We start from the raw sequence: 26,795 nt of genomic DNA, 5'->3' as shown, positions 1-26,795 counted from the left end.
AGTGGTCCATTGTGGAATATCAAATGAATACTGAATAATAGTTATTGATTTTTATTATTATTTTTAGGAATGGGAACATTTAACTTCATGCTTTGAAAAGTGGAATAAAATTCTAAATAATTTGCATGTAATTTTTTTCAAACCGTTAAGTACAAAGTGACTGAGCGTGGATCCTGCCAGTTATGCCAGTCCCCCTTTTTAGAGTTTAAAAGGCTTAATATATGTGCATTCTTGCGCATTCTAAATCTCAAAGTACTTTAGACATAACAAATGGATTTACAAACTATATATAGGTTCACTTACTTTATCACTGAAGTGCAGCTACCTCAAGGATTGAGCACAGCAGCTGTTTAACAACCTAGAGAAACATTGCGTGGCAGCTAAGATCCAGAGCTGAAGAATACTGTGGCAAAATGAAGCTGCAAAGGCAGGTGCAGTTGCTGGAGCAAATTGGAGTCAGTCAAGTTGGTTGGGCCAGGAGCCTCAGGATAAACCAGCAGACCTTCACAGAAGGTGCTGCAGAGCCTTTAGTGGCCACGTGCCACCTGCACGTTTCTGGAGGACAGCACTTTGCTCGCTTGTAGAGGCTGGCGCAACATCCTTCTGGAGGAAGGTTCACCGGAGTCTCTTCGTACTTTGGTAGATCCCTCATTCGGAAACCAGCACTGTAACTGCAAAGATAGGACTGCACAGCAGTAAAACAAGATTACCTCCATGCTGAGGATGTTGCTGTAGGCTACTTTTATAAAAGGGGACCAGGTTGGTTTAACCACTCTCAAAAGGAAAGAAAGGCTAGTAGTTAAGAATTAATTTCTAATAGGAATAGTTCCTATAAACTTGGTTGTTACATGGGGGGTTGCTTCACAAAGAGCAAGGGAGTTAATTCACCACCATTTTGGATTTCTTGGTATTTTGATGGCACAGTTAATAAAATTCCCTTCCTGAGCATAAGAAAATGGGGAAAGTTACAGAAGCTATGAAAGTAGCATTTGTTAAAGCTGTGTTCTAGAAGCTGAATTGTAGTGATAACAGATTGCATCGTGTATCAGGATGGGGTTTTTCAGTCTTGTTATTTCTTTGTTGGCAAGTTACGAACAGGTTGTGCTAAGACAATTCTGGTGCTAGATGCAACCTTCAGCATAATTTGACCTACAGAATGGATTTTCTTGGTTAGACGTCTGGTGCTGGACAAAACTGAAATATTCGTATTCTCTCCCATAAACCTTAAACTCCCTTTGAGACTTTGCACAGCCCTGTAAAAACTATTTTAAGTGTTTTGATAACTCCGTGATGAGATAGCTTGGTAAAATGTTTTTCTGCTCCATAGTTAGTTTCATGTAGAACATCAAAGTCTGGTTCTGTTATTCATGAGCTGGATGGATTGACAAAATTAGTTAAACTTCTTGTTTGAAAGGGCATATATACATTTGGTTATTCTGTTTTCATGATCTAGATGGTTTGTTGAAATTCATGCTTCTGAATAACTAGATAGCAGAAGTAGTAAAGAATATTTTCCTCTACTTCCACATGGATCAAAGAATGTTGCCATTTTCTCAGACTTTTATTTTATTGTTCACTGATTCTCTAGTAGTGCTGGCTATATTTTTACATGGGTGATCTTGTTAAGACAGCTGAGAAGTTTCAGCTAGCACATAATATAGTGCTGCATGATAAGGACAGGAAGGCTAGTGTGTTCTTGCTGAAAACCACTCAAAAATCCTCACCTAACAAATAAGTCTATTGGCATGAAAAATAAATAGTATGAGGTTTGGCTGGTTTCCTGCTGCCACACAAGATTGTTATCTAATGTAATTTATGTCTTCCAGTCAGCTTTCAGCATCATCCCTCTTCCCAATTGTAGAAACATAGAAACTCCAAACAATGAAATAGCTGTGGTAAAAATGAATTTTCTGCTCCTCTGGTGATCTGTACTATGTGTACATAGTTATTAATTATTGGCTACACAAATCTTTTAAAAAAAATCCAATCCATCTCGTATTAAAAAAAAAAGTTGAACTTGTAATGTTCCCCTGTACTCATGTAAACCTTAAAAGAGAATTATCAGTTCTTGACTGAGTACATCCAGTGCATTACATTACAAAAAGTTAATGGTGACCTAATGTAGATAATATAATCTTGAAGCCTTACGAAGAAATAATGTCTTAAAGATGACATGTTTTCAATAGACAATTTCTATTGCAGACTTATACCATGGAGTGAAGATAAAATGGAGTGGGTATATACATTTGGTGAATAAATGATATAACACTAATGAAAAGGTAATGAAGAAAAATGTATCTCTTGTAAAATCCGTAAAAATGAGGGGAACACTGAACTTTCCCAACTGGGTTGTATTTGGCAGAAATGCTCTTGGCATTTTTGCAGCCTTATTAGCAAGAGTCTTGGATTTATCAGGAAGATGAAAAGTCATTAAGAGTTTCCTTGTGGAGGGCAGAAGGTGAACAGTAGTATTTCTGAAGAATTCCTTTGGTAGTCTTTGATTCGGGCACACTTTTAACTACCTCGATGTGTGCTGTGGACCTGGCCTCTACATGAGCAAGCTTGTACCTGTGTGTAAGGGTTGGCATGCCTGTAGAAATCAGCTGCCTTTTTGCGCAGAACTGGAATGATTTTTTTTATTATATAAGATTTAAGAATAAGTATTAAAATTACATTTTTTTAAAGAAGAAGTTATAAGAGTATAAAACAATAACTGACTAACTAGTCAATCCAAATTTTTCTGGGCCAGAAACTTTTGACAGCTACATTTTTTCTATTACTTTGTCTAAATATGGTTGTGAAATCCTCTGAAAGAGAGCAGCTGCTTGGGGCAACCATATACTCAAATGGAATGTCCTCTTCCTTGCTCGTCTTTTTATTCCCTATAATTTGGGCACTGGGATGCTGCACGCTACTTTCATAGAAAGGTTTGGGTTGGAAGGGATCTTAAAGCCCATCCAGTTCTACCCCCCTGCCATGGGCAGGGGCACCTTCCACCAAACCAGGTTGCCCAGGGCTCCATCCAACCTGGCCTTGAGCACTTCCAGGGATGGGGCATCCACAGCTTCTCTGGGCAACCTGTGCCAGTGCCTCACCACCCTCTGAGTAAAGAATTCCTTCCAAATATCTAATCTAATCTACCCTTTTTTTAACTACTTTTTTTTTTTTTTTTTTTACTTTAAGGGATGAGGTGTTTTTTTTTCCTTCTCCAGCCTTACTTACCATAATAAGATTATATTATATGGCTAGGTCAGTTCTGAATTTCTCAAAGCTACATGTATCGAGAGGCAGCCTGCTTGTCTGTTTTTGTTGGTTATTGAAACCTACCTTCTTTCTCTACCTCATGAATCAAGAATAAAAGTAGATTTGGTTGGCACCTGAAGTTGTGGATACAGGAAGTGACTTAATAGAACACCATTGTGAAGTTTCAGGGATGGGTCTGTTTGGTATCTGATGAAAAATAGCGTGGTTCCTCAGGCAGAGAGGGAAGATTGAGTTAGCAGAGCGTGTGAGCAGAGTTGTTTAGAAGAGGTAAGTGAAGAGTTTTCGTGATAAATTTCTGTGTTATTAGTAAAATTAACACGCATTCTGTTGTGATTGGGCTACTTTATATATGTGCATAGGCAAAAGGTGGTGATATTTATTCTAACACTAACATTGATAAAACCTATAGTTTTATGACTAGAATTTTAGTAGACTTCAGATCTTTCTATTAGGAGTGGTGTATCTGATTAACTTAACCTGTTTGAATGGAAACTTGTATTTTTGAGAGCAATATCACAGTTTTATCTGTATTGTCCAATTTGATCAATTTTTTTTTTTTTTTTTTTTTTTTTTTTTTTTTTTTTTTACAAATACTGCACCATGATCAGAAACCATCCGGCTTGAAACTCAAGTTCAGATGTCACTACTGATAGGGTTCTGAATTTTTTGTCCTATTTCAGGAATTTTCTTCCCCTCTTTCTTCTTGTTACATGTTGTCTTTTTGTGATGGTGCTAAAGCTGTAATCACAAAGGTATGGGAGACAGGAAGAAGTCTTGTGAAGAAACTTCTTGCTTTTTCATACTCAGATGCCATATTATTTTCTTTTCCGGTTTATCTCACAAATGGATTCCCACCAACATGTGTATGAGTGCATAGCTGGAAGGTTTGAGTAGCTTTAGGATATACTGCAGTACCCTTATGTTCTGCCTGATCACTAGAAAGCAGATAGATGTTTCTGGTAATCATAGAATCATATAATATCCCGAGTTGGAAGGGACCCATAATGCTTCTTAACTCTCAAAATTATTTATTTATGGTAAGAAGGACTTGTAGGTTTGTCTTGTATCATGATACTTGTAATTAAAGCATCTCAAGTTCAGAACAACAAAAGTCAATATCGATGGCTATAAATTTTAACTTCCCTTTAGGGGCACCTAGTCTAATATTTGAGGCATCCGATTTGACTTAGTATCAGATACATTGAATTTCTCAGGAAAATTTTGGATGCTATCATAAAAGAAGTTAAGTATCTTTATAATGAAAAGCTACTAGTTATAAATCATTTGATTGCTGCTCTAAGACAAAAATGAGAAAACTCTAAAAATGGAGCTTATTAAAAAACTGTGGAATGAACAAAACGGCAATGAATTAACAGTTCACTGTTAAGGAAGGCTTTTCACAAGGGTGTTCCATGTCTTCCTGTCACAACCAGCTGCTTTTATGTTGTCCTTGAGACAAAATACCCCTTGCACTTGGAGGTATTTGTGTTATTAATAAATACACCACATTCCTCTTCAGTATACTCTCCAGAACTTACTCAGAAATGTAGCAGATTAGGTGTATGATTTTTCTTGGGCACTGCTTACGAGCTTCGTACAGATTTTTGTTTGGAAGACCCGTTATCACAAGATCTCTTGCCTTGCCAGTTTGGAACCTCACAAATTTCTTTCTCTCTTCAATTTATTTATTTATTTATTGTAAATATCATTTTTTATTTGGTAAGATAACATAATTAATTTTAAAGAAATACCTGGCCTGATTTAGCCTTTTGGTGCGAGGGCAAAGAAGAAACATGCAGTTTGTCCGTCTGCATTATTTTCAAGAGTTTGTTGTAAAGTTTGAAAGGTTAAATTTATAATTTCTTCACATGTTGTTTGTCAATGCTCAATGTGAACACTCAAAAATCCTAGCACAATCAGATAGTTCTGCTGGAGTAGATGTGTAGGTCCAAAGCAAATAACAAACAAAAAAACCTTTTAGCCCCTGAGAGAAGGGTCTACTCTCCAGGATGCTTATATATACAACATTTAGGGAGAGAGAAAGAAAGAGATGGTGCTAGAGTATCTTATACCTCACTACTTTAGTCACTTATTATTTTTATTTATTATTTATTCCTTTAGTCACTATTTATTATTTCTTATTTATTTTAGTCATATTTATTTGTTACTTTAGTCACTTATTTTTTATTTTTTATTGACACCCAAAATGTTTTCAGGTGACAGGGGAGCTGAATTTACCAGAAGGCCTAGAGATTCACCTGAAGTTATACAGTTATACAATGATGGAGGTGGAACCCAAGTCATCTCTGGCCTTATCTAGCGCTTAAATAACAACAATTCCTTTTCTGTTAAATAATGGGAAGATCACTTCTTGTCACTTCTGCGAGCATGAGTGAGCCTTTCTCACTTTCAACCTGGGTTCAGCAGAACTGTTGGTGTCTAGGGTTTCTGTTTTTTCCGGCACAGCAATAACTTCCGAACGAATGTTCTTCACAATGAAAACAACTGCAATGTATATTCCTACTTTGTAACTGGAGCTCTTTCAATCAAAACTAATTATTGCATAGGTTATTTCCATAGTTCGACACCTGGTACCTTTTTTCCAGCCACAAGAAACCTGTGATTTTTATTTAAACCAACTTCTCTTTCAGTTTCAAGTAAAAATAATCACTTTGAGAGGGTTATCCATTAGAGAGATGGGTTATTATCAGCTATTGTTTGTCACCAGTCTCCATCAGTGTGGAAGCATTGATTTAACCCATTGAAGATGATTAAGGATATCTGTATTTTTAAAAAATACAAGCAATGCAAATGCTTTTTTTTTTTTAACCAATATACAGACAAACAGTTTTCATTTGCTTGGAAGTATCCTTTCTTCATATGTTTCACGTAAAATTTGTAAGGGGGGGAGAGCTTCCATGTAAATATCTGTGGCTTGGTTAACTGACAGTGCAAAGAAGAATTTTCGTAGTAACCTGATAGTTTCATTTCTGTGATGATGACTCTGCTAGTAATAATCAGCTTGGACTCCTTGCACTTGTAAGACACAAGGAGACAGCATGCAAATAATAAGTAAGGAAACTGGAAAAATGGTAGTTTCACTGTTCCGTGCCAACTCCCAACTCCACCCCATGTCAAGTGGCCAGTTGATAAATTCCAGAGCTGTGGTTATTACACACAGACTCATTAACATCAATGAACTACATAAGGAAAGTTCTACTGCTCGTATTATGGGGGTCTCGTTACAGTAAATAGTGATGATGGGCATTTCTGCTTTTCTTCAAATTTTTTAGACTGTGTTACGTGGGAAGCATCTGTAGAAGGTAGCACAGTCCCTCACATCCACACTAGAAACAATAAATATGACAATAAAAGGAGTATGGATTTTGATTATTAATGAGCTACAGAGCTGCCTATATCACAACTATTAAATTCATTTCAGTTTAGTCACGTGTTTTGGAGTGTCCCATGAAAACTATTAGGCAGTTTGTACCATTCACTTCATAATTATTGCAGTTTTTGAATTGGATCTGTTACTAAGTTGCTTCAGTAGCTGACATAACTTCAAATAATTTTGTTGCTTATGAGAATGTTCAGAACAATGCTTCAGACTGTTGTATACTTTTTCTTTTTTTTTTTTAACTTTATTCATCACCTCTTGAAAGAAAAGTCACTCTTGGGGGGGGGGGGTAGCCTACATTTTTTCACCTTGAATGTGCGTATGCACACTGATGATGTCATTAGAGCGGCCAACAGAGTCAAAGCCTAAAGGGTTGAATCTTTGCCTGTTCTGAGGTGACCTAACTCCTCTTTTTCAGGATAATCTCAGGGTTTGTATCTGTCTTCCTTTTTCGACTTGTGAACTGAAGGATGCAGGATAGAATCTTTTTTTTTTTTTAAAGCAGTCTACAAAATTGACATCAATAGCAATCAGTTTTAAACATGCATCGGCTGGTTAAACCTGGGTCATTAAGAATGCTATTAGATTGGTAGATTACACTGGAGGTGTTTTTAGAGAAGATGGCATTAAAAATAAAATATATCAAAATTAAGTGTATACATTGCCAATGCCACTTTCAGTGCTGAAGAATCCCCTCTGAGTTGTGAAGAGGGAGATTGAAAATAAGGTATATTTTGCCCAGAGAGAGGTGTAGGAAAGCATATTGGGATAAATTCTGCATAATATTGACTTTCTTGTGGAAGGAGCAGATGGCAGCATAACAGGCTGCTGGAGTTGTGTCTGGTACCTAAAGTGCCACCATTGATTTAAACCCTTGGTAATAGATAAAGTTGCTGTATAAGTCATTGAGATGTGCCTTTGTACACAACTGTTCTTAACACTTGCGTTAAAACATCATTGCCACCCACAGAAAAGATATTTTCATTTTCTTTGCCACCTGCATAATGCAACATTTCTTTAGCATTTAGTAGAGAGCTGTTCTACTGTAGTCTGTGAGCCTTTTCAGAGACATGAGATCAAGACTTGCATTGATGATTAGATACACTGGTACAGATAGATGCTAGTATAACCTTTTGGGGACAGTTGGTGTTATCAAAACAGAGGAAGAATGATCTTGCTTAACAGAGGAGTCACCTGGGTACCTCTTGGCTGCAGAGTAAGTTAAATAAATTGTGTTGCAAGTATGTCTGCTGTTCCAGCTGATGCAGTAATCTTGCAGAGTCTTTGAGAAGTTTCAGGAGTTGCTTGTTTAAGTTGATGGCAACACAGAGGTGGGGACTTCAGTCAATCTCTAATAATTCTGATCTTCTAATTGCAAAATATTCCAAGGTGCATGATGAATATTGATATTCATATAGATATTCCTATTGGCCTAGTTTCCTTATTGTCTTAACTTTTAAGAAAAATCAAGATCTATGAGAAAACATTTGCCCCAATTCCTTTAGAATTTACTGAAATGCTAAATTTGCTTTAGCCAAAATAGTATCCTCTGCAGCAGACATGTTTCTTGCTTCAGATTATCTAAGTAGATGAGCTCAAAGAATAGTTCATAAAAATTGAGGAATTAGGAGCTCAGGGAGGAAAACTAGCTTTTCAAACTTTTTACTCCCTTGCTAAAACCTAGAATTGAGGGAATAAATCCTGAGAGTCATTGAGTTCTGAGAAATAGGAATACGGTGATCCAAAGCAGCATTCTCAGTTCCCTCTCTGCAAGTGATTTTTTTGTTGTTGTTGTTTTTACATGCGTGCTTTTACATCTAAAACATATTTAGATAAGCTTATTTGCTTGTGTATCTAGCCTATTTATAGTGCTGTTTATTTACTAATAAAACAATTTTTAAATGCTGTATTTGTGCTTGTTGAATGATAATCAAGATTCAGTTAAAAAAAGAGCCTTTCACAAATATTAGTAAATTATTTTGGAGAAAAGAAATGCAACGTAACCCGTTTCTTAACAGAATCATAATTTAAATAAATGTGTACAAGCCAAGTTGCCTATACAGATTACACTTCTATAGTTTGTGTTTCTGGGTAGCTGATGAGTGCCAAATGTTTGTGCAAAGTGTATCAATCAGGGAGACAAGATACTATTTCTAAAATAGTACATAAAAATCAAGGTTGCAAATACAGAGCTAGATTAAAATCATTCATCCAAACAAAAATATCATACTTCCAAATTTAACTCTACTACAGTCTAGATTGTGGTCTAGTCTACCATGACTTCGTACTATCATCAGTTTTCTGCAGTTATCCATAGCATCTTGCATCTGAACATTGGACTTAAACAATAGACTTGAAACGTGCCTTAAATAAGATAATGAGGGGTAACCTTTTGCTCATCCTTGGCAGCACACCTCCATTTTTTAACGTCAGCAGATTGCATGAAACAATAAAAAAGCAGCTTTATACCTCATCTGCAGATTCTAGCCTCTAGTTGTGGCTCGTCTCTCTTTGCCATGAAATGGGACCGCAAGTGGTAGATGGTCGACCTCATGCAGATTCTTTCCCTGCTCTTTTCCCATTTCCCTTCCTCATTCTCATTTAGGGATGAATTCACGAGTTTTAAAGTTAAAGAGCCTCATGTAGGATCCAAAACCTTGTATGCACTCTTAAGAAATTATTCCTCATATTTCTTAATCATGATGAAGAAGGATGGTTTCTCTTGTAATCTAAACCTGAGACATAGCATATGCACTCGCTCTATTAGTTTCAGGATATAGTTGAACGTGAATGGAAAAAAAAAATGGCTTTAGAATTGCAAACATAGAGGTAGCATCTAAGCCTTTCATAGCCTGAGTTAAAATCTTAATGTCAATATTTCTGCTACTGTGTATTTTTTGTATTACTGCCATGGGCTTTCCTTCACCTAAAATATTTAAAATTTTTATTACTTGTGCTTGCGTATGGACTGAGAAAGGGTAAAGTTTCACAGGAAGGACTGAGAATAATGACTGTTTTAGCACAATGCTTTCAGCATTAAAGGCTGGCTTTGTAGGGTTTTCATAATTCCATAGGAAAAAGAAACCTCAAAAAAATAAGGCTAAACATACCACCTTAGCTCTGCCTCCATGTATAGTAGCCCTAGCTACATGACCGTCATTTATCAAGAAAATCACAAACTCCTTTAATGCGCAGTGAAAAGAGCATCATTTTTTATTGCTTTGTTGTCACTCTGGTGTGATGTACACCATTCAGTCTGTGCATTTAAGTTTTGTTTCAACATACAGGTAGAACTGTAGGGTCAGGTGGCCCCACCTATCCCCATGAGCTAGCTTGCATCCCACAAGTAGTTGAGGTGTGGTATCTGGGCACTCCACAAATACTTCTCAAGGAAATTAAAAAAATTACTATCAGCTCCATATTACTGCAGGGTAATTGGGGTTGGGGGATTGGTACTCAAGACACCTCAGTGTATTTGTACTGCAGTATGAATCTGTATGAGCTCACAGTTGGTCTCATCACTGCATGAAGCTCAAAGGCCTTACATTGTCTCTGTATACATGAATTAATGACGTTAGATGTCATCAACTGCAGGAAGAATTTATCTCTAATAAGGCAGTTTTGGATAATCTTCTTGGTTGGTCCCCATTTGGTTTATTTGGTTTCCAGCTATGAGAAATGTGGGTCCTGAAAAAATAACGTATGAGTTGCATGCTTCATGAGTAACAGTTCTCCATGAGCAAAGGCAGAGGTTTTGTATGCAGGTTTCAGCTGCACAGAGTCCTAATTGTTTGATTTGTTCAGTTGTAGGAATACATCTTGTAGGGTAAGTTTCCTGGAAATTTACGGTTCAGCTCTTGCTTGTTAGGAAACAAACAAACAACAACAAAAAAAGATTTTAGAATTTTGTATAGAAATACATGAAATGACTTGAAAGGTAAAAGAATTTTATGCAGCAATGAGAGTTCCCGTGTGTGATTATTTTTCCTCTGTTTCGAGTAAGCAGATAACCTACAGTTAGTTAACTGCTGAGTGCTCCTCATTCAACGAGTAGATCAGTCAGTTCTCTAGAACAAGACAGAGCTCTGGCTCTGCTCTAGCTTGTTCAGTACTTGAGGTAGATGGTGAATACTTGGCCCTGGTACTTTTATCTCCAGAGCAGTGACAGCTTTGCTGTACAGAGGTGGCTTTCAATTTAATGTGTTTCCCCCAAGCCTTTTCTGTTAACTACTTCTTACTGTCCACCCCAGATTGTCAAGGGTCAGGTAATTCCAGAAATCCAGAAATGAGTGACTTTGGAAGTGCTTGTTTTAGTCTTAAAAATGTAAATATGGATTTTTTTTCTTCTTAATTTTGTCCTGTACATCAAGTGGAGGATGAGTTTTAGAAGAGCATGTTTATATGCTTCTTATTTGAAGCAACACGATATTTTAAGTGGGCAAATACTCTTGATCAGAGGCTCTTGAAATACAGTTGATTTGGGGATCATGCTGACACTTCTCTGGAGTAACATTTAGTGCGTCCGTGTAGATGCAGTTTTGTAATTCTGTTTGTGCATGCTGCTGGGAGAGTCTGGTTCCAGAGTGATGTGTCTCTTTCATCGACTGTCCAGTAAAGCTCATTTTTTGTACGATCCCCATCCAGAAGAATATCAGTGTAGGATGGATCTTCAAGCTTCAGACTGGCTAGCCTGCAAATGCCTCGGTTATGTAATAATGCTACTTTCAGAGGGAGAGAGAACATGGATACTCTGCAGCCTCACCACATCCATGAGTTACATTACAGAAGACACCTTTTTTTTTTTTAAAGGTTTCCTTCTTCTAACTTAGAATGCAAAGTCTTCCATTATTTGGACAAAACCAAGTCTTGTACCTTTTTCCCATATTGCCCTGGTGTCAAGTACCAGTGTTAAGTATCTTCTAACCAGAGACCTGAGGGTACAGATGTTTATGTATATGACAGTGATTGGCCTGGGTTCTCTTCTGTGTCATCTGAACTATGCATAAGCTTCCAAGATAAAATTATTATTGTGTATGTTTCATAGGTTTAAAGGCTGGGCAGCAGCTTGAGGCTGGTGGTGTGATGCATGCCCACTATGCAAGGACACTTGTGGGTTCAGTCTGTTGGGGCAGAGCCTGGGACTCCTGCAGTGCAGTTGGAGCCATGCTGCCAGCATGAATGGTCTGGGCGCATATCTGAACCATCAGTGTCATGGCTCCACTTGTCATAGCCCAAAACTGAATCAGCAAATGTTGAAAATCTAGTAGTAGGGACAGCAACAGTTAAGTGCTTGAGCTTGCTGCTTTGTTTAGCAGAGACAAACTGACCAAAGGGACCACTGTGACTACATTGGAAGTTAACCACCACATGTGATCTTACTTGTTAATTTATTAAGCTTCCTTTATGAAAAGCAGCTTTATATTCATTTCGTTATTCACTTTTCCGGACTTGTCTGAGACTTTTGAACAGTATTTTTATAGAATACTCCTTTTTTAAAAAAAACTTCTAATGTATGTCTGTTTGCTATTGTATTTTCACAAAAGCATGGTCTGTGTTCAGTTGTATGTGTAGACATGCATATGTGCAGTGCGTAGTTCTGTATGCATATACATGTGTGTGCACATGTATGTCAAATCTTCAGAGCTAATGTCTGCAATCAGTCACTAATTACTGTTACAATGTTCTTAGAAAAAAGATACTTCAGAGCAGATAGTGTTTCTGGTTTTGTTGGAGACTTGGTCATAAGTTTTGTGTGCTTGTCTCCTTTGTATAATTGTATGAAGTATCTGTAATATAAAAAATTAGTCATAAGCATCTCAGTGCTGATAATTTTAGACTAAAGAACACTTCAGAAGGAAATCTGTATACTGAGGGTATTTGAGACAAGTGATCTCCTATTAGTCAAGACTTGTGTTCGCATGGCCAGGTCTCTTTGGGCTACTCAGAAGAGCTTGCGTACTGGATGCAAGGCAGAGCCCTAGAAGAAATTTCTCTATTATGATAGAATAAACTGTTTTTTTTGTTGTTTTTTTTTTTCAGTTAAAAAACGGATCTTTCTTCAGGCTATGTTGTAGTTACTTCTAGTGTGTTTGCTAATTAATGGAAGTGAGTACATTTTCAAATAACTGCATGCTAATGCTTAGCAATTTCAATATACATTTATTTCACACAAAATAGTTATTCTAGGTGCACAGTTTAATTTGGCCTATTTGACACAGACCAGCGCTGTATTTTAACTATGTTTTTGGGATGTATGAAAAAGTGAAACTTCAATAGATGTCAGCACTAGCATGGGGTGAGGGTTTAAGCACATGGTGAGTATTTGGAGCTGCTTTAACACATACTTCATGGGGCCTTTTTGTAAAGGTGCTTCTGCCATCAGAGTCTGGTAGGGACCAGGGGCTGCATTGGCTTGGTGTGATGCTACCGGCCTGTTCTTACAAGACAATATGCAGGTTGTGTAAAATGTGGTCTCAAGCTTCAGTTTATTGCCTTGAATTCACCATGGCATGGGTAGCATTTGGATGCATAAATCCACAGTGCTAAGCTGTGCCCTCTTTTCAAAAATAGAAATTGCTGCACATAAGGGAGACGATGGAAAATGTGTACAGTCTATACAATCTTCCAGCAGTAGATTGAGACCAGTGGCACTTCCCCGAAAAAATAAATTACCCGAAATTTGCAGCACATTCATATTCAATTTCATCACAGCAGATGCTCATTAGTATGTTGTTATTAATTGGTATTCACTTTAGGTTTTGTTTAAAATGAAGATAATAATTAGGTTTTAATTACTGCATCTTTCTAAGGGGGGAGGGGAGGAAATGCCTCTCAAGGCACTGAAGTATTTCCTGTATGCTTTGCTCTGCTGCATGCAAGCCTAGAAAGTCTCTGAGACAATTTTCTGCCAAGTCGCTTCTTTTCTATTCCTTTTGCTTTCTTTCCTGTTTTTGAAGTATTAAGAACTAGCCGTAAATGGTTTGTTTGTTGGACATACTGAATCGTATCGTAATAGCAAGAGCCGTTGCTCTTTCTAATCAAATTACCAAAAAGACTTCTCACAAAAGTAACTCTCTCAAGCAGCTGATTAATGAAGTGGTGCCACTGTTTTGTATTATAATTAATTGAAGTAATACAAATAACTTCTGTAGCCTGTAGAAATTATCTCCTTTGCAAAGCAATCTAGTAGAGTTAGCAAGCTAGGAGGTGGGGATTTTTTTTATTTATTTCTTGTTGCCTTCATCATCCTTAAAAACCATAGGTGACACAACTGAAAACAGCAGATGACGGCACGAAGTAACAACAGTAAGGAGAGGGCTTGCAGAGCTGAGAGGGAGCCAGGTGCAGAGGCAAAGGGCAGGAAAAAAAGAGGTTGCAGAAAAAATGTAAAGGGTCGTGAGTGTGGTGGGACTATAGAGAAGTATAGAAATGTGGGAGATACAGATAAGTGAATTAAAGACTTATGCTTACTTTAAAAGAATGAGTCATCTAAAAGGCATTGAGCATCACATCTTTCTTTGATTAATACAGGAATTCACAATCACAGAATTGTAGAGGTTGGAAGGGACCTCAAGAGATCATCGGGTCCAACCCCCTGCCAAAGCAGGTTCCCTAGAGCAGGCTGCCCAGGTAGGCTCCAGACGGGCCTTGAATATCTCCAGAGAAGGAGACTCCACAACCTCCCTGGGCAGCCTTTTTCCAAACAAAATGAGTTGAAGTAGCGGCATTTGGTTTTATGGACTGCTCAAATGCACGCTTTCAGATCCAGAACTTTCCATGCTGTTTAGGGTGTGGTTACTAGAGTAGCACTGTATCTAGGTAAACGGAACATCACAACTAGAATTGTTAGTTCGGTCCTTTGCTCTTTGCTGTTGTGAATTTCCATCAACTTCTTTTTGGGTTTATTTTCCCTTTTTCCTTTCCTCAGGCCTTTCTTATCTGGACTCTCTAGGTCACCGCGCTGCCCTCAGTTACAGAAGGGATTTTTAAAAGCTGTGTGTTAGCCGTTCAGCTCCTGTTACCAGGAGGGAGTAGAATTAGGCACCTCAACTGAAGTTCCTTGTGATGTAATCTCCAGCAGCCATTACTGAGGGAGGGGCCTTGTAAGTTCAACACCTATATACACAGCTGCCAGCAACTTTCCTCCCATGAGAGAAGTCCCGGCAAGAGGCAGTGCGGCATAAGTTCTTCTCACGCGCTGTATTCAGGGTAGGAAGGATGCTCCCCAATGATTAAGTCCATTAGGTTCCCTTACTTTCAGAGAGCTGAGCTGAGTAAGCTTTGGCATTTCCAAAAGAGAGGAGCAAGGGTGGGCAACAGCAGTTTTCTTACCCCCTGTGAGCAAAATTAAGAAAAAACAAGTTTGATTCTCTATTCTTGCTGAAAGGGCTGTAAACCAGTGTCTGGAAAAATCCCCTACTTTCTGATTGCTCCACTATGGAACGAGGGAGTTGAGACTATTCACCACTTGAATTTTGGCCTCAAGAGAGGTAGGCAAGTACTTGAGGAAGCCTTGCTCTGGAGCTGAATACTTAGGGGCTTGTGCGACAGAAGATGCAACAGTTCTACCTTTTAGTCCAGTATCTTGTTCAAACATCAGCAGTTACAGAATAAATACTAAGCTATTCATTACTGTCAAGCCAGGGTGAATTTGAACATGTATGGAGGCACAGCTGACCTTGCGGAACTCCAGAAATACAAATGTGTTGCAGCTGTGAAGCCTCCTTTCCTAATGCGTGCCCTAGCGAGCATTTCCTGGTATGTGTCAACTGAGCAAGATCTTTTTTTTTTTTATGACTGAGCATTTTGTACCTTATTTTTTGTGCTTATTCATGGGAAAATTTGCTTTTCTGATGTTTGTAATTCACCAGTTCTGTTAAGAAGACTTCCTCGTTTTCCTACCAGGTAATCCGTGTGATCTTGTATTTGTCCTGGGAAGGCAGGTTGGGGATTTGCAATTGGTCTTCTGACGCTACAGGATACAGTTCTGCAATTATATCAAACCCAGATTTCTTCAGATGAATATTTGTTGGCCAAGCACAATTATTTTTTTTACATCTGTTACTTTTCTATTACAAGCTTAAATTTTCTGTCAAAGGAGTGAATAACTGTAGTGATTGCAAACTATATACCTTTGGTTCCTCTGTCTGTTTACTGCTGTTCTAAATGCAACAACAACAAAAAGTTGTTTGGTTGCTTTGGTACAGAGTGTTCTTTCCACGAATGCAAGCTGTCAAAAAGGCAGACTTCTCTGCTAAAGTCAGTTCTTAATGAAATCAAGAAATCAAACATTGTGGAACAAATAGGAATTTCAAAATAGATCTTTATTTTCCTGTACTCTCCAATCAGTCTTCTGTGGTAAGAAAGAATACATAGATGATATGAATTTAGAAGATCTTTTAGATCTTATGGTAAGTTAAGAGCTGTCAAGTTTTCTTTACACAAAAATTCACCATTAAGTGTAAAATATAACTTGGATTTGAAGTTCTAGGGTTAGGGTTTTTCTTTTTTTTCTTTTTTTTTTAACCTACAGGTTATCAGAACTTAAAGTGTACAGAGTGATGATACAAGTCATTCTTACTGTCCTTTTAAATTTAAGGTACCTGTTTCTTAGTTTCACAAGTGTACCATAATCCTCATAGTTGCATGAAAGTCTTCAAAAACATTTGTTTTCCACCAGCTGATTTATTGTAAAATGTGGCAGGAAGCTAAAGGGAAGGAGGTTTTAGCATATTATCATTAAAAATAAATAAAAAAGAAAAAATAATAATTAAAAAAAAGTTTGTGTATATGTATATGTGTGTGTATACTTATGTGTGCGTGTGTAAATTTTTACATCCTGATTTTTGTATTTTCTTTATCCATTTAAGCAGTGACTTTCAATTAGCCTGCCTACTAATATCAGGTCACTAAACTCTATAGCTGATGCTTTATTCTTTCATGTGGGTTGTCATTCGTTTGCTTCAGTTGGCTGGCAAAGGTTGTTGTATATCCATTACCAGCAACACAGCACTTTGCATTTCTGAATTGACAAGCAGCTATATTGACCTAGCGCTTATTATGGGTCAACAGCTGCGTTAACCGACGGAAGGACTGAGGGGCAATTAAAATGAATTGGCAAAAATATATCTTCCTAATTTACTCCAATTTGTTATTTATGCTAACATTGTATGGCTTCTATGGTGACACTAAACAGAATGGACCCAATAATGGCAATTAACATAAAAATATAATGGCTAATCAAATTGACAGCAACTGTTTCTCATCATCTCGACACACAATACATTATCAAAACAAACTATTATGAAGGAGGTAATTTCAGTGTTCTATTCAACCTGCTTCATGTGTGCAGTCAGGGAGATGTGTACCAGCAATTACAGCTGAATCTAAAAAACTAAACAAATAACTTAATCGCTGTCGTCCTCCTTTTTTCTTCTTCAGGAAGCAGTAATCAGGATTTACTAAAAATAACTGATGTATAATAGTATAATGATGATGCATATCGTAGAATAGCTAATAAGGAATAAAATAAGCTTCTGTGTGTCTTTTTTTAAAATAGGTTCACATGAAGTGGAAAAAAGTATAATGTTAAAATATATAAAAAATAACTAAGCAGTAGTAATGGTTGTCAAATGTCTCAATGTGAGTTGCTTAATAGTTATAGATACTTTATAACCTGTCAGTAGATGTGTAAAATTAGCTGAAATAAGTAACAAAACTTGGCTTGGTTGGGTAGAACTGTAAAAAGCTAAATGAAAGCAGAATTCCAGTAAGTGGAAATAGTTTACCAGTTACTCTTCCTCTGCATTTTCAGTCTCGTATTCCTTGTAGTATACCGAATGTCAATTTAACATCGGTCCAATGACATTCTTTGTTGGCTTTATAGCTCATCAAGAAAATCCTCAAGATTTCATCTCTACATATATACTAAATGTAGTAAAATGGACACTACTTCCACATTTGACGCAGTTATGGTTATTTCGTTTTTGATCAAAACGTTTGTAAAGCACAAGTCTTCAAACCATTGTTGGTCAATATTTCAGCCCCAGTACTTTAAACAGCAGGGACTGGGACATGGTTTTATTGAACAAGAGTTCAAGAAGATTAACTTGAAAGGGCTTAGTTGTAGCATGGGTATGGTGAATCTCATGTCTATTTGAGCAATCTTCTAATGCACAGAACGGCAATGGTGACATGAAGACACAGAGGCATGTACTTTTGAACTAGAGGAATAGCACAGAGGCTCGACGTTGCCGACATTCAGAGCATTTAATTGAATGTGATATTCCACATGTACACACCTGCAGATTTGTGATCTAAACATGTGATTACTAACATGCAGTAGTCCTTCACAGATGTGTAGAGTAAGGTGATGACATAGCTGTAAAGGTATATATGCACCTGTTCTTATTTGAATGTTCACAATTTATGTTACCACAGCTGTGTGTGTATGGGGAGGGAATATAGCCAAACACCTGTATTCATCAAAAATATATGTTAATTCTTTTTCTTTTTTGAGATTGTTGCGTTGTGCAATATACTAAAGCACTAAAGTTATTTGTTTGTCCCATAGTTCTTATGACTCTTATTTTGGTCCCAAAGCATCATAAATAGAATAGATAAATGTGATTTATGTGTCTATAAGAATGGGTAAGTTTAGTATGATTTATATAAATGATTTAAATTGTGAGGAAAAAGTGTACAGAGACATAATAAAGAGATTTGGCATAATAGTAATAATAGTACAAAATATTACGTGAACAGAACGTATAATCTGTTACAAAAGTACAGAAAGAATCAGCTTTTGATAGCAGGCATAGAAAAAAGTGCAAGCGACACACTTTTCAGTTGGGTTTTTAATTACTACCTTTTTATATTACAGTATTCTGATAAGGCCCTGTACACTCAGCTGTGCTTTTACCGGTACATCTTTGATGTGGAGTATGCAATGGATAAAGTGATTACTGAGGAGGATAAAGGTAAGTTTAGATTTTTAATTAATTAACTATAGCTTAATAGCAACTTGCATTCTAGAAACAAGAACTATACAGTTGTACTCTTCAAATCTGAACTACTAGGCTGTAATGTAGAAGAGAAAACAGAAGAAAGTAGGATTGTGGGAATTGAGGAATGCGTTCTGTTGGAATAACGGTTTTAAGATTATATGTCTCCTTTGTTCTTTTGAAGCAATTATGCTTTGGAAAAAGTGCTTTTCCTACATATTATACCATTAAAGAAATATCTTTGCATGAAGTTGGAAGGACATGTCAACTTCATTGAATAGATTAATTAAAACATATTTATACAGTATTCAAAAGAAGCCAATTAACACACATTTGACTATAAATATTTGAGGGACCCTTTCTATTGGGGAGAAAATGGTATCACAAGAAAACAGTAAAGTTAATTGTCTACAAAGCTCTGCTAAAACCACAAATTAATCTAATGTTAGGAAGACTTATTGTCTTCTTGTCATCTTCCAATTACCATAATATTTGGAATATTTACCATCTCTAAGCTATAATGTATTTATGTTTTTTGTGCAGCTAAATGATTCTCAAGCTGACAGAAGAGTATTTCTGATGGTGGGCTAATACATGGTTGGTGGGGAATTCTGAATAAAACTGAATTTGGAGCCCACCTTTGTGTGTTGTTCACAGAGAGCACTTCCATTGTGCTCTTGGTGGTGCCTGTGAACAAAAAGCGCTACCTCTGTAGAGTGCTGCTCTGATGGCTGTTCTGCTCTAGAAGTCTTTCCCCAGCCCTGAACTATATCACTAGCTGAGTTGCTGGGTGATGGGAGGAGAAAAGAATCAGTCTTCCTAAATGTTGTTATTTTGATGAGCTTTATATGAAAACCAAAATAGCTGTAAACTCTTAGCTAAAAAAATGCTCAAATAAGCAAACAGTCTGGTTTTGGCCTGTTATGTTTAAGTTTCTTCTTTTAGAGCTTCTCATTACCTTTCTTAATCCCTCTCAAGACAGTGAACTCAATCTGATGCTTGCACTTCAGAATGGTTTTGTACATGCAAGGAAGGTCACCCTGTATGGTCATCTCAGTCTAATATAACTTTGTACTGAAGGAATGTCAAATAGTGGTAGCTGATACTAGCTGAAGCTGAATGTCTTTTTGTGTAGAACTCCTGCCGGATATAAGAATAGAAGTGATTTCAAGGGTGATCACATCCAATCCCCTGCTACCGCAGACCATCACATCTCATAGAGGTTGCAAGTTTTTGGCACTTTATTTTGAAACCTGTGGGTGGTTCTTCACCTTTGACTGTTGTTTACAATGTGTTTCAGACCCTCATCCTATGATGACTGAAAACTCACTATAATTTTCCCATAGTTTATGCCCATTTACTAAATGTTTATTTCCCCTCCTTGATGTTCTCCACTGTGTTTTTAGAAACAGTGGTGGCATCTCTGTTTCATTTTAAATTAAGACACTTACAGCTTTCTTTAGTAAGAATTGGTCTCTGTTGTATGACCCTTCCTCCTAATACCTCTAGACTTTTCTAGGTTGAATTCATTTTTGAGCGTGAGGAACTAGAAAGAGCGTGGTATTCTGGATGGTATCTATCCACTGTCTCATACGCTGCACCTGTACATTTGCTGGAAGTAACTCTTCTGTTGCTCTCTTGAGTCACATATAGCTCATAGTTCATAGCTGTATTATATCATTAACTCATAGTTATGTGATGAAAGAAATCTTGAGATCTGAGAATTTTTTTCCTCCTTTGACTTCTGAATCAGAAGTTTGTATCTCAGGTTTATGGCTTTTTATTATTGTTATTATTACTTTAATTTTCTTGGTTTCATTCATTTTGGACCGCTTAATCTCACTTATAATTTTAGACTTCAATGTTAATGAATTATTTCTGAAAAATTGTATGATGACTTCTGCATTCACATGATTTCCCACCTTCTGTCTTAATCAGAAAATGTTCCCTGGACCCTCACCCCTAGTTGGAGAAAGTTAAATAAACTTAATTTCCAGAGCAATTCTCAAGGAATTGTTAGAACTCTGCCAGGACCCTCTCTTCTCTTGGATGGTTCAACTTCAGCACAGTGGATTTTTTTTCTCTTTTTCTTAGCTAGTTGAGAGTTCTCGTACAATCTTACTCAACCAAAAGGTGACTTCAGGCTCGGTGCTGCAGCAAGTGTTAAGGCCAGATTAAGGCCATTAGATCTGTTACATCTTCCTTTGAAAACTGTTTCTCTTCAAAGAGACGAACTAGATGAACATCCGCAATGTACAGTTCTGTCCTATTTTTCAGATATCTTTTGAGAGGGAGACATCCTTCTATTGCCCTAAAAACACATACAAAACTTGAGACTAACTATCAATGGCTATTTGTGTCACCTTATTTCATAACTACCAGTGCTCTGTTTTCTTGTAATAGATGTTATTGATTTGTCACAATTTATGTAAAACTTCGTAGTATTGAAATAATTTTCATATGCCAATTTAGTCCTGAACTGGAAATATAGTGAACTCCCTTAATAACAAAGCTTTTTTTTTCTCTTGAAAGAAAACAAAAGTTTCTGTGCCATTGTTCGCAAGCCATTCTGTCCTTGACCTGTGAGCAGCATCATTGCGCTTTCCAAAAATAGTGGTAAAAAATGAATTTAGGTTTTGTATATCTTTGGTATTTTCAGTTTCTTCTTTATTACTTAGGTGAATAAGCCATTTATTTACTCTTGTTTTGGTTTGGGGAGGTTCTTTGCTTTTTTTTATTATTTCTTTATTTAGAGAGGTTGTTTTAGAAAGCCTAAATGTCATGGGCTTTTGCAATTCTGCATTTTATCACCATTTTTTCTGAGTTTTTAAAGACTAGTTCTTCAAGCTTATAGCTTTGTTTATTCTTGATAGCAGTTCTAGGTTGTTACTCATCTTGGAGTGTTCTACTATAAAGAGTTTTCAGTGGCATATTATAAATGTGTTTTCCACTGTAGTTTGAAGGAATTTGTGCTTTCTCTCCATTCATAGCCTTGAGATTCCACTGCTAGTTTGCCTGCATTTTCTGTATTTGCCTCTTCAAAATAGAGAACCTTAATTGTAGAACAGGTTTCTGTTTGTTCTGCTATTTATGTTGGAAGTCTGCTATTTATCGAGATGGAATCTAAAAGAATAATTGTGAAGTCAGTGGGAGTTCAAAAGTCATCCATCCTGCTCCCTTTCCTTGCAAGAGGATCAATAGGATTGTCTGTCTAGCCTGCATTTTAAAGGTAGGATAAATTCAATAAATAAATAAATAAAATTTTGGTGATGCAGATTCTACAACCTGTCAGATTTTTCCAACCAGTTTCTTCTTCTCTACTTACCGTAGAGACTTTTTCTGTACATCTATGGTGAATGTTGTTTTCTAAAACTTATTTTGTGCATGATGGGTAATAGGCTATTCTTTTTCTTTAAGAGAGTTCTGCATATTTAAAGCCCATATGTTATCTTCCGTGTCACTTTCAATGACAAACCTGAACTTTTTGGAGAGGTTTTAGGGAAGAGTTTTCTAATTCTCTGCATGTTTTGTTGTGTTTTTTTGTGTGTGTGTGTATGTATTTTTTATTATTTTTTGTTGTTGTTAAAGAACCATCAATAATTAGGCCTTCAGTAGGTCAGATTCATTCCACCAGAGTGGAACGCAGCAGAAAGATTAATTAACGTGTTTTACAGACTGCTCTTCTGTTTATTCATACCACTATGGTGTTCACAATGTTTGCAACAACATTGTTTACTCGTTTCATTTGTGTTCTATTGTAACCATTATGTGCTGTCATGCATAGTTGTTTCTAACCATTTTTTGCACCCTGTGTTTATTTGTGGACATGTATTGATGTATGTACTATGACTCTATTCAGGGATATTGTTTAATGGGTAATATTGGTGGAGGGTGCACAGCTGGACCAGATGATCTTGGAGGTCTTTTTGAACCTTAATGATTCTATGATTTATACAAAGGACTAGTACTTCTTGCTTTTCTTTGTTAGATAGCAGGTTAGTGTGGCGGAGGAAGTTTCAAATCAGATTCACTTTCTCAAAATTATCTTAAGCCCTAATCTGATCTTCTAGCGTACTTACAGCTTCTGCCAGTTTTACATTGTCTACAAAATATAAATTATAGACGAATCAGGGAATACACTATATTTCTTACTCCAGGTCTCAAAAAAAGTATATAGATTACCACCCTGACAAATACCTGTGCAGATTCATTCAAGACTTCCCTTCATTTTGCCCTGGGCAGCTGATAGTCATGCTTTTCTAACCAAAGTTGACCATGTTTTCCTAGTATGTTATGACAATCTAAGAACAGAAGTACTTACATGGAATCAGACAAAAGCCCATATAGCCTTGTTTGTTCCCTGTCTCTGACAAATAGGTGCCAAAGGAAGAATACAAGAACAGTGCAACTATACATGTTGCTTCTCCCAAAGACTCTCCCAGCCTCTAAGTATTTAATCTTAAAGACTTTGTCCAGTGGATATGTTATCTAATAACTTCCAGAGAGGTTTTTTTTTTTTTTTTTTTTTTTAATGGAACTCATCCAGTCTTCCCTTGAGTTCATCCGTTCACTAGGTATCAAGGATGAAGTTTTTGTTTTGGGTTTGAGCAGTTGCTGTTTCCCTCTGTAGTTTCTTGGTTCTTGTTCTGGAAGACGGGACAACAGCTGATCCCTACATTATTTCATGCTGGGACTAAACTTGTAAACTTCTCTCACATCCCACCAGCAAATCTTTGTCGTGCCTTTTCCACATTGAAGACTCCTGATCTATTTAATATTTCCACAGTTGGAAACAATTTCATTTCTTTGTTCACTTGCCTTGGAATTTTCTCCTCCTTGTGATGGGAGCCAAGAAAGGGACAGAGCTTTCAAGACGCAGGTGAACCATGGATTTATACTGTGGCATAGATGATACTACCTGCTTTGTTCTCTGTTTTCTCCAAGTAATTGCTAATACTTTTTTGTGGTTTTGTACTGTTCAACTTCTAGGTGATGGTTTTCATGGAACTATCTATTGGAATCTGCTTGTGGTCATGTCAGAGCTCATTTTTTGCATTATTAAGGTTTAGAAAAAATAACTTTAGGCCTGTTGCTTTATGTTTATCTAAGCTAAATTAATTTCCCATTTCATTATCTGATTGCTAAGATCTTCCTGGTGTTCTTTACTAATGACTCTAGTATAGCATAGTGTTACAAGCAAGTTGGTATCTTTATTGACAACCTCCCTTTCCCAGGTCACTTACGAATATAGTCGAGGTGGCTGTGGAACTCCATCGGTGACAGTCTTCCATCGTAAGAACTTACAACTTAAGCCCTGTTTCTTATCTTTAGTTGGTCATTTATCTATACCGTCTTAAGCCATGCCTGTTTTTCTCTTTAAAAGGTTTAGGTAGGAGACATTTACAAAGATCCCCAAATGGACAATATCAGTTGGATCATCCTTGTTCACATGCTTGTTGAATGCTTCATGACATTATTAATAGGTTTGTGAGATGGGTCTTGCTTTGTAACACAACCTATGTTAATTCTTCTCCAGCATATTATCTTTATCCAGGTGTCTATTAATGCTCTTTTTATCATTTCAGCTCATTTGCACAGTACAGGTTGGCGTTCATTTCATTCACATTTCCTGGATTTTCCTCAATATCATGGAATATCACAATTCACGATATCACAATTTCAAAAGCCAGACTCAAGTTAGGATGTAACCTCTACTAGATATCCTCTAATCTGGGTTCTGTTACCCAAGAAAATTACAGTGGCTGACACAGTTTAATTTTTTCCACATCCCTGTGATTTATTAGTCTACTTCTTGTCATCTTCATGTTTACAACTAGTTTTGGTCTATCTTCTCCCTGTCAGAATTAAAAATAAGCTGATTGGTCTACATGATGTTTTACTATATCAGTGACTGGTGAAGTTAGCTGTCAGTTATACTATTCAGGAATATCTGGATTATATAGTTATTGGTTATTATTTGTAGCATTTATTATTATTATCTATTATTATTTATAGCATTTACCTCCAAGCAATTGGTTCTCTTCATCTGAAAGTTTAAAGTCTCTCATGATGATATAGTTTAGTATGTTAACATTGTTTGAGGTGTGCGAGGGTCCTAGTTTTCACGCCAAACAAGTGAAATTCTGAAATTCCTTTGCTGTCTGTCCGAATTCGGAACTGTTGCACAGTTAGTATCAGGTCAAAAACAATTTAATTTTCAGTATCACTGTGCCAAAAGCATTAATTTACAGCTGCCAGTAATAGTGTCAGGTCTATTTGCTCTGAATTTTTTTTTTAATTAAAAAAGGAAAGGAGAAAGTGCTCCATTGTGACTAGTAATGTACTCAAAATGTTTTCAGTAGTACTTAGAGGTTTTCAAAGCTGGGTTGGATATTGCTGCTTAGGTGCACAGTCAGAACGGCAAAAAAAGCAGTAGGAGTAGCAAAGTAGTAGTATCCTCTGTTCATTTGGATGGAAAAAGGTAAACTCTCAGTGATTTAAGCATGTGATGGTTAAATACAGGAGTATACTCACTCTGTATGCTTTAGCTTCAGAAATGGAAACCAATGTATTTTAATGGCTATGTCATGAGGAAATCAAAATAGAGTGTAGTAAGCTTTATATCATTATCCCATTCAAAAATTGGTATTGTTAAATATTCAAAGATATTACTGTTTTCATTTTGCTTCTACAGTAAAATGAAAACCTTTAAAGATGAAGAGAAACGGAGCCCACATAAAGTCAGTAAAACTACTGTGCCTCACACAGATGTCTCTAGTTCAGTTCCCCCTCCTAGCATAAATTAAGTCTTTGTGGAAGCCTGGATAAGAATGCTGCAGTTTCCTTATTCACAATGACTGCAACATTATTCCAAAAGTAGTGCATTAATATCATTGAGGTTGTTCAGTTTTTGCCACAGTTTCTTAGAGAAATAGGATCCTGTTTGTAGGGTTTCTGTTTCACACTATAAAATGGGACTGAAAGCCACCACCTTTCCACCATCCCAGTTCTAAGAAAGGTAGGGTCACGAGTGTCGTTTGCAGTGCATTTAAGTATTTCAGGGACAGAAATTGCAAAGATGCTGCAGTATATTCTTTTGCAGAATATTTTCAACTATTGAGCCCCTGATTGTCAGAGTGGGCATATCAGTTTGATGTGTAAGTAGAAGAAAGCAAGGGTGGGAGGATAGGTTTGGAAAATGTGCTTGTGTTCCTGTTTGTCAGGAAGACCGACATCTTCAAAGTATCTGCCAGTTCGTGGAAGTACAGTATAATTGAATATTCTACTTAGCATATGTAAGATCATGTACTTATGGACTGTGGTTTTGTAAATCCAAATGTGTATTCAGAGGATGTCTTCACACTTCTATCACAGCCATGTATGTGCCTCACTTCACCCTTGCATAAAACACCGCAAGTGTCTGGTTTACTTTATGGATGAATAAGCTGCAAAATACTGTTGGCAGAAATTAAACTCTTTTAGGCTGTATGTCCTAGACAAAAAAAAAAAAAAATCAGCTCTGAATATGTTTGTGAATCCTGTAATTTCAACATAGGGTGTTTTTTCTCAGTATGCTCATAACTTGATGCGCCACGTAGAAGGTTTAAGTGAATTTTTAATTGAAGTATTCTTGTAACTTCTTGAAAGAAGACAATTTACAATGGAGACTTTGTCAGAGCTGCTTGTCAGTGTGGTTTAGCATGTGTACACCTGTAAGGTGATGGTTGGAGTAACGGAGGGAGATGAACTGCAGCTAGGATTGAGCGGATGGGCCTGAGCAAGGAGATGTTCCTGCTCTGCGATGTGGAAGTTCAGTCAGGAGATCATGTGTGAGAGAGCTGGTGGGCTTGTATTGTGTGGGAAACTAGCTTAACAGAATGGAGACTTCGGGTATTAGAATTATTTTACATTTATGGATAGGCAGGCAGGAAGACTACAGAAAAGTACTTCTTGAAATCAGTAAGAAAGGGTATATAGTTGGTTATGTCCACTTTCCAGGGGAATATAAGGGAAAATCATATAAATAACCTACGTGCATATACGCTTTTGTGGTTTTATTTTTAAGATGGCAATAGCTAGAACTTGGCAAAACCCTTTTGAAGGGAGTACAGCTCAATAAACAAGCATTT

The 26,795-nt window shown here is 36.9% G+C and overlaps 1 protein-coding gene across 10 annotated transcripts in view; it reads left to right on the top strand.

Moving 5' to 3' along the window:
* POLA1 (DNA polymerase alpha 1, catalytic subunit) overlaps window positions 1-26,795 on the top strand; it is a 203,792-nt gene that overhangs the window by 139,809 nt on the left and 37,188 nt on the right. For 8 of the 10 annotated variants that reach the window (XM_066980497.1, XM_066980531.1, XM_066980506.1 and 5 more), the window contains exon 36: window positions 18,546-18,642. In XM_066980497.1, the coding sequence (XP_066836598.1) occupies window positions 18,546-18,642 (97 nt within the window). Of the gene's footprint in view, window positions 1-18,545; window positions 18,643-19,209; window positions 19,317-23,900; window positions 23,959-26,795 lie in introns of those variants that run through there. The other 2 variants (XM_066980527.1, XM_066980541.1) reach the window with 2 other exon arrangements.

The sequence above is a fragment of the Anser cygnoides genome, chromosome 1, assembly GCF_040182565.1.
Source record: "Anser cygnoides isolate HZ-2024a breed goose chromosome 1, Taihu_goose_T2T_genome, whole genome shotgun sequence".
Classification (NCBI taxonomy): domain Eukaryota; kingdom Metazoa; phylum Chordata; class Aves; order Anseriformes; family Anatidae; genus Anser; species Anser cygnoides.
The sequence above is the reverse complement of the archived record's forward strand: the minus strand, read 5'-3'. Positions and strand labels throughout refer to the sequence as shown.